Raw genomic sequence first — 9,453 nt, forward strand, 5'->3', positions numbered from 1 at the left:
TTCCAAATTATCTAACAACCATATCGGTGCTTTCTTTTGCAAGTTGTAATTAAAGGATGTGATAATGTAGGACCTTAGCATTATTTCTCAATTTGTGTCAACCCCCTCTATAGTTTGAATGGTAAAATATAAATGCTTTATTCAATAAATTTTTCACCATGACCTCCCAACACCTATCTTTGAATAGGTCAAGCCTAGTTTCCATTATTTGAGTTGTAATAATTTTGAGTTGTGAACCTTAGAGGTCAGAGCCAATTTTAGTCATGTCCTTGCACAATTGAATGGTTTTGGCTTCCTTATTAGATAAAATAGTTTGTAGCCCCTTCCATTTGGTTTTGGTAATTCCATGCATCCATGACCTCAAATTGCAAGGCTAAATTCCCCACTTGTTCATTGTAGTCTTGATAGACATATGCTTCTCTTCAACATCTGCTGCTATACTTTGGAAGTCAAAGTATGACCAATCAATTATCTATACATGTGAAGATCCAAACTACATGTCATCTATTTGAGCAACATTAACAACTAGTTTTATACCCAAATAACATGTTGAGGGGTCTACACGTTCCTCAACAACATCTTTTTGATTGGACTGAACTTCACTTCACAAGTCACTTTAATTATGCTCCTTCTAGATGTTATCTTTCTATTTTAATCTTCAACCATATTTTCATAGAACCAAACAACTTAAGAAAAGAATAATAGTACTTGGTATCATTGTTAATATATGATCTTTAAAATAAATAAAAATATACTCATATATGATGAAAAAAAAAGGATTAAACTAAAAAAAATTTGGAAGAACATAACGGTATAACTAGTATGACAACACATATATTAATGGTGCATATAAAAGATTTTATATAGACTTTTAAACATTTTGTATTAATTATAATGCAAAAGTTATTTGATAAGTGGTTCTTTAAACCTGAACCGCTAACAATAAATCTTTAATTTTCATTAATTTATGTTTGAAGATGAGTTGTCATTTCATACCCTGGCACTTGGTATCGTAGAACACACTATTTAAACATGCAACGGGTCAAACAAAGAATCGTTTTTTTATTGTCAAAATCTACATCTTTTTCAGCCATTGAACCAGAGTCTCCATAGGCCGCTTGACCATTTTCACGCGCATCATAGGGAATATACAATATATATGAACATTTAATGCATATCTTTAGATTTGGGTACCCACTCATTCGTTACAGGCCTTTAGTCGGTGGCCCTCCTCTCTATTTATTTGTGCTCGTTGTTGTTGTTTTATGCAGCTTGAGCAGTTTCTTTGTGTTTGTGTTGTACAGAGAGAAAGAAATCTTGCTCAGTGCAACGTTGTTTAACAATGGCTCGAAAGGAATTCTTGGGAAGCTTTATTTGCCTTCTCCTCGTTACTTTCTTTATCTCCTCCTCCTTAGGTTAGTTCTTCTTCTCCTTCTTAGATTACTTCTTTACAGATTTTTTCTGTTGAGGAAGTAAAGATATCCATACCATCTATTCCAAAGAGGCTTGCTTTGGGATTTTTCTTTGGTCTATACAAATAGAGATATATTAGGGTTTAATGTTGCTCAAGCTATGTTTTAATACCTACCCAAAACCAGGCCAGGTTGGGCAAGTTATAGCAGCATTGCAAAAGTATATAAATCATGGTGTTGGGCAAGATTGAGAAGGAATCGGGGATTAGACAGACATGTTTTAGTCTCTCATGGCTATTGTAAATTTATATTGGAAGAAAGAATATAGAAACAATACTAGAGATTAGAGTTTTTCTTTTCTTTTCTTAGGGCATTGTGTTTATGGTTTCTATTGCTTACAAATAGCTTGTGTATGTGCAGGAGATGGCAATGAGCGCAAACTGGCTGGATCATGTATTTTCTTCTTTTTCACTATTAATCTGTGCCTGCATTATATAGAAACCTCAAAGAGTTTTTAGTAGCAGTTGATTAAATTTTCTGACAACTAGGAATGCTAGGTTATCAAGGAAAAAACTGTGAAAAAACAAATTCAAAATGCAGTTTAAACCCAATCAAAAGTTGTTGTTGATGCATAACATTTCATTGCATTAATGGGTGTATGTTTTCTGTGTTTGCAGGTACGTGCAGTAATGATAATATATACATTGTACAGGGTCAAGAGTATAATCCAGGGATTCCCACATTCACTGTGACAATAATCAACACATGCAAATCTAACTGTAAGCCACGAAACATTCATCTATATTGTGGGTGGTTTGCATCGTGGGACTGGGTGGATCCTAAGGATTTCAGACGCATTTCTTATGATGACTGCCTCGTCAATTATGGAAGACCTATGGCGCCATTTGATACCATTTATTTTACATACACAAATACCTATATGTACCATTTGAGCGTTAAGTCTGTCGAGTTCGTTTAGTCTGATTGCCTCCATGTTTAGTGCCCCCTGCGAGTGGGATTGGAGATTTTGCTTTGTCTTACTGGTTTAAAAATAAGTAGGGATTATTCTGTTTTACCGAGATAGGTCAAAAATCTAGAAGTTTTGTTTCAAATTCTATGTAACCATTGGATTCAGCGGGCGGCTTTCATTTTTGAGTATGTGTAATGGGAGGGTATTTCATTGTTGAGTTGAGTATGTGTAATGGGAGGGTAATTAAAGTGTTTTTAGAGGAAGGACAACTGAGGCAGTGATGGACAACTGTTGTAACGTGTTAATGCAATACAATTTTTGAAAATATATCGAATTTAGTGGTGAATGCAGATTAATAAAATATTTCAAATTAGCATTTATATTAAATGGAGGAGCAATGATAAGGTTAGTAATATATGTCAATGTTTTTTCCAGTTTTAAATATAATATAAGATATTTGTATAAAGTACATGTGAATCATTATGTTTTCAATTAGATATATTAAATACATTGGGATACATTAAATGCATTTGTCTTTGCCTGACAGCACCATCTGATTGAGATAGCCTTATTGAAATATTATAATTTTTCAAGATTATTGTCTCTGTGTTGCTTGACATGCAGATGGTTACATATTATTACATTCGGTTTTACAAATTAAATAATAAATGAAGAATATAACTGAAACTTATACAAAAAAAACTGGAAACCATGAAATTCTTCAGCTTATATAAAATTGTAATAATAATTTTAAACTTTTTAATGAAATTTGTAGTTAAATTTTAAATAAATTATTATTACATTCTATTTTACAATTTGAATAATAAATAAAGAAATACTGACACTTCATACACAGAATTCAAAACCAATATTTATTGTGGTCAGGTAACATGTTCTCAAGAATCTATTCTTCTACTTTTGCGTCGGGCTTATAGAGCACATAGTAGTCTTTGATCGCTTCGGTAGTGATGTAGGGCATTTTAACCTTTGGTTTCACGTTCTGTTATGTTTTGTAATCCATAGTGTCAGTCATCGTGAGGGTTTAAGTTTTGATGAGTCTCACATCGTGAGTTTCAGCAATGAGATACACAGGCAAACATACGTATCAAGAGTGTATCGCAAACATACGTATCAAGACACTCTTGATGAATCTCACTAGACCCCTATTGATTACAGTAGGAAGACTAAGACAATGGGCTGGATAAGATCCAATCTTTTCACAAGGAAGCATGTCTTTCATCAGCTTTGGTAGCATGTTTGTAGTTTCTGGATTTTATTTTGGATAGAGAGAAGAGAATATGTGAATAATGCAGACCAAAAACCACTTAAATGGAGTAGGGGAGGAGGACGATAGAAGGGGGCAGATCCCATTCTTGTTTCTTCTCCAAATCTAGGGATCTGCCCCCTTCTATCTCCCATGTTACTTGTTATGAAGTAATCTTGTTTCTTCTGCAAACCTAGGGATCTGCCACATATCTTCATTTTTTTTTGAAAAAAGAACAATTAATGGAGTGAATAATGATATAGTTCAACCTTCCACCAATAAGCAATTTGCAGTGGAATATCCAAGTCATTAGTTGGGCTTCAAAATTAATTCTGATTTCCAGATTTGGGCAAAGAGTATTGCCCAAATTTTCACTAAATTTACAATTTCATTTTATATTGAGGCGAGAGTTCATGCACATAATACGAATTAGTTTTAGATATATCTTTTTTAAGGGAAAAAACAAGAAAGGATAAGAATATAACCATAGCCGATCTTTGAAAAAGTTGCATCGAATAGGATTACATAGTTTCATAGATAAATCCAATGAAACGAGTGATTTCACAAAGATAACAAATTATTTGTATTTTTTTTCTCAAATTAAATTATGATTTAACAAGATGCCAATGTAACCAATTCAATGTATTAAAATCTCAAAGATATCTGACTTTATTAATGTCTTTTCTTTTTTGTAAAGAAAACATGATTGTTTTGAAAAGCATTTAAGGCCAAAGGTTGTTCATGATACAAAATATATTTGTTCCATCAAATGGACAAGGTGGATAAGCTAAAATCATGTTTAAGAGAGGCATCTCTCCATCATAAAAGATGGCAAATATTTTTCCAAGTCTTCCAACTAGATTGGAGGGAAAGTGAGGCCTTACTATAGAAGAATGGAGCATGAATTATTTTATCTTACTAGCCCACAACCTTCCATTTTCCATTAACTGAGGCAAGGTTAATTATGTTCTAAAAAAGAATTTTCCAAGGTCCTTCCCTTTTGATAGCTCTGATAATCCATTTAGCTACTATGAAAATCCCATGGGTTTTTGGATCTAACAACCCCAATACTCCTTTACACTTAGGTTTTATGCAATGAGTCCATATAGTGTCTATAAATCCATGTTTCTATCTCATTTAGTCCATAAAAATTGTCAAATCATGTTAATTAAGTCCTCATATCCTTTTTTTGAAGGTATCCAATAGGGTGAGTAATAAACATGAGAGGCAAGGAAGATTTAGTTAGCAACTTGGATTATTTTGGCTAAAGAGAGGAATTTATTTCACCAATTGAAAAGCTTAGTTTTGACTCTATAAAGGAACGAACTCCATATATCAAAGAGGGGAACTCTAAGGCCAATGGGTATCTCGAGAGACCTCGCAATTTTATTGTTCTTGATCTATTTTCATTATTGTGGTATCCAATAAAGAATAGGCCCAACCTGAATAATCAAGAATTCAATTTTATCATTGGAAAGCTTAACCCAACAATATCCATTGTGTTAGAAATATATTTTTTTGATTTTTACAAGAATAAAATACAATCATCAACATAGTGAGAGATAATAACAATAACATTTATAGGGATGGATATTTCTAAAATGAGATTCAATTTGTTTTTACCTTAAACCATGTAACCCAATGCATCAGCTATAAGCACATATAAATAAGGAGCTAAAGGGCATCCTTGACAAATGATCTTCATAAAGTAAAAGGATCAATCATCATATTGTTAATGATAATTTTTGAATTATCATCTTCAAACAGCATTCAAACATGACCTCAAATTTTAGGATTGAGCCCCAACCTTTGGAGCATGTTAAGAATAAAATTCCATCAAATCCTGTGACAAGCACAATTCCTTGCACCACAGGTTTAACCATATTAGCTAAAGCTCTAGAAATGATTTTATAGGAGGTATTAAGAAGTTTGATAGGATGCTAACCTTTGATTTTTGAACCTAAAGATCTTTTTTCAAATGCTTCCAAATATAGACAATAAAAATATTCTTTAATGTGGTGCCATATTGCCTAATAGAATTCTATAGGGAGCCCATCACAATAGCACTTTTATAGGGAACCATAGAAAAGAGAGTAGTTTCCAACTCATCCAAGGAGATAATTTCATCTAGATATTGATTATAATTATAATTAATTTGATTAATAATGTGAACTTTAACAATATCCTCAAGGGAATTTTGAATATCCTGCCATCAATCATCTATAAAGCTTGATATTCATAAAATTATTTGAAAGTATTGCATATTTCCAAAAGATCATTATGAAGAGAATCAAATTCATCTCTTATTGCACAAATAATAGAAGATTGAAGATTAATATTACTAGGTTTAGAATTAAGAAGTTTTCTAGCATGATCAAGTTTCCCTTAGAGAGTTTTTTCCTTACATTTTCATTATCGGACCATTTTTTTATCAAATGAATGAAGGAAATTAGTGCATTGATAAATGGCAACACACCACCAATCAATCCAAGAATATCTTTCACTATGATTGGGTATGGATTTCCAAATTCCCTCAAGGGTAGGGAGGCAAGTAGGATTTCAATGGCCTTTTAAGTTTTATGCTATATATTTTATAAGTTAATTATTCTTAATAATTTATATGTTTAAATAACTTCTAAGAATAAATTTTTAAAAAAATTAAACCACTAACTTTGTATATATATAGCTAAATTAAATTAGTATAAGACCATAGACTTAACAATTGAAATGAATATATTCATGCTTATGCATTTTTCCAAAAAAAAAACAATTGAAAAGAATAGGGTCCCCATCAAATCTAGAAAGTACTTAACAAAAATAAAATTTAAATTCATGCTAAATATGGATTAATCAATTAATAAATGTAGCTTTAACAGATAATAAATAGAATAATCAACAAATAAATTTATTCTTGCTAATTATATATCCAATATATAGTAAAACCCTTAAAAGCATTTAGAATAGTAATTCTAACCAAGTTGGTCCATCCTATTTTTATAGAAAGCTCAATAAGTTAAAGGAAGAGAAGGGAAAGCTTCAACTATATTCATTAAGATTCTATTAATAAACTTTAATTTTTCCTTAATTTTTTTCACCTTCATATAAGTCCAATCCTTCGCAATAATGAAACAACTATCACATTAGGAAATATGCTACAAATACTTAATTATATGCTACTTTAAAGGTGCAAACACCAAGTCCACTTCACAAGGGATATCTCCAATAGTATTTAATTAGAAAAAAAATTGAATATCATGATAAAAGTAAGCTATAGATACCTCTTAAATATACCATACTTATGTCTTAGGTGCCACCCAAGTTGACATAGGCATTTCAATATATCCATAGGAAACCTAACTATATGTATATGATTATAGTAATGAGTATATAACTTATTTAAGAATAAAGGTAGACATAAGATGACTAGTCATAACCCAATGAACACTATAGGATTTTCCTTAATGATCATTAATTGTGGATGCTTCTACATAAAATATTCATCTTCTTGTGTGGAAAATTTGAACAAAAAATACTTCCATTTAATGAGGTACTTTGGGGTTGTTCCTATCCTTAGCTTCTTGTAACATTATAAATTGCACCCTACACATTTTCATGTCGTATTAGACCTTCTCTTTAGCCAAATTAAAGACAGTGATCATGCTTCCACCTCATCAAATTGATCAGCCTTACTTTCAATTTATCACATGTGTCTTCTCAACAATTTGGTTCAGATTGTTCACAAACCCATGTGTGTTGTAGAGAAGTTTGTATGTTGTGCATTAATCTTACAAATATCCATGACTAAAGGTGTCTTTTAAGACATTATGCCTATAATTCTGGTAATATATCATCTCTCTAAGCTCTCACTAACATCGAGACAACTCCTAGTTCCCTTTAACTTGCCAATTTCACCTTATTTCAACCTTGAAAAACTCTCTTACACTCTTTGGTTATTCCTGGAATTCTTTTGATCTCTTGCATCTTCATGAATTCACATCCATTTTTCATCTCTATTATTTCTCATAGGAAAGATCCATCAACTTGGGAGGTTTACACCTTTCCTCACTCTATAAAGATCTTAGTGTCTTGTGTTGAAGGGATTTTTCTTCGCTCTTCTTTATTATAGTGTAAATTTCATTATCTTTGATTTAGCATATCATTAATTGCATTTTCTTTAGTGTACTTCCTTTATCATTTTTATCACAAGCTATCCTAATCGTTTATGGAGGTCGAAACACCAAAAAGAGGGTTTGACTATGGAAAACCTCTAATCACAACCACCCAAACATTTTGTCTGTGGTTGTATGTGTGTAGGTTCAACAAGTAAAAACATGGAGCATGCAAGAGGCTTCATTGTTAGACACTTTCTAAGTATCCCTCTATCTTTCTAATCTTTCTATTAGTTCATTTCTTTATGTTAATTTATCATTTTTGAGTTTTCATCACATTTAACTTTTAGAACCCAAATTTTTTTTATCTTGCATCTTCTATAATGAAATTTTGTACCTCATCCATATAGGACATTTGTATGTTTCCCTTTCATCCTTTACCCGCTCATACATCTTGGATGGTGAGTGTATGGAGTTGTCCAAGTGGTAACTTATAATTAGTACTTTTAGCTTTTATAGTTAAAATACTTTTCTTTTAGCATCACATAGTTACACATACTCAATCATCCTAGTGAGAAAACTCCAATGTCCTAGTACTCTAAAGGTTTACTTAGAGTAAAGAGAAGGTTATTAAGTCCTCATGGTGTCTCACCACCTTTCACAGTGGTTTGATTTTTATCCTCTACATTTTGGTGAGCCTAACATGAACTCTCCTTTGATTCAAAACTTGTGAAAATTTTCAAAAATATTTTAAAGCAATCTTAAAACAAGAAACCTTCCTTTTCTACCTCTTTCTTACTCATTCTTGAGGTTGTTGGAGTGTTTTGAAGCTCTTTTATGAGCTTTAAAACCTAGTCTACTTTAGAGATTGTGGTGAAAAGGAAATTGAGACCTAGCATTTCCCCTAATTGGTATAGTCCTACAAGAGTTTGTCCAATTTTCTCAAGGATTGTAGATCCTAACGATCCTTTCAATTATCAATGTTTTCCTTTAGGTTTAGCTTTTTGAGGTTCAACTACATCGGGTTCCTATCATAATTCTCAGCATAATACTCTAATGAATACCCCTCTTGGATCTCCTCCTATTGTGGATCATCAATCTCATATAATGGTTCCATTTGATCATATTCAATCCTTTGAGGAGAACCTATGGTATTTTGAAAGGTTCCTTAATTGAGATAATGCCCCCCTCAAGTAGGCTCTATTATAAAATCCTAGAGGTGCTTAGGAAATTTATCATGATTGTAGGGTCTCATGTGTCTTGTATTGTTCCTAAGCCTCAAAACAGTCGGTCTAACACTATCGGTCCTCATATCGGTGTCATTATGCTTTGGGTATTGGTCCATATGCCAGATTTAGGCTCTACCATTGATCCTCTATCTAGTAATATTATTCTGAGAATTAATGTTTCTCAAAATCCATTGGGTTATATGATGCCACCTCCTATCTCTAATGTCACTACTTTCATATTCCTTGCTTCTATTATCAGTGCTAGTGTTGGCACTGGTGCTAGTGTTGGAACTGGTGGTTGTGTGGTGTCGGTGCCAGTGTCAGTGTTGATGCTACTACTAGTATTGATAATTTCTCTACTACCTAGGTCTCTACTGGTATGGGTAGTCCACTTCCACTTCCTTCACTTGGAAATATTTTTCTTAATATCATATTGCAAAATATGAGGCAACTTCAACAACTTGCAAAT

At 32.4% G+C, this 9,453-nt stretch overlaps 1 protein-coding gene across 1 annotated transcript; it reads left to right on the plus strand.

Moving 5' to 3' along the window:
• Window positions 1–1,255: 1,255 nt before the first annotated feature.
• On the plus strand, window positions 1,256–2,716 carry LOC131036544 (TPD1 protein homolog 1-like). Its single transcript, XM_057968437.2, has 3 exons — window positions 1,256–1,415; window positions 1,833–1,865; window positions 2,090–2,716. Exons 1-3 carry the CDS (start codon window positions 1,343–1,345, stop codon window positions 2,389–2,391), a joined length of 408 nt encoding a protein of 135 aa, XP_057824420.1. The 5' UTR covers window positions 1,256–1,342; the 3' UTR covers window positions 2,392–2,716.
• The last annotated feature ends 6,737 nt before the right edge of the window (window positions 2,717–9,453 follow it).

Source organism: Cryptomeria japonica, chromosome 5 (assembly GCF_030272615.1).
Source record: "Cryptomeria japonica chromosome 5, Sugi_1.0, whole genome shotgun sequence".
Lineage (NCBI taxonomy): Eukaryota > Viridiplantae > Streptophyta > Pinopsida > Cupressales > Cupressaceae > Cryptomeria > Cryptomeria japonica.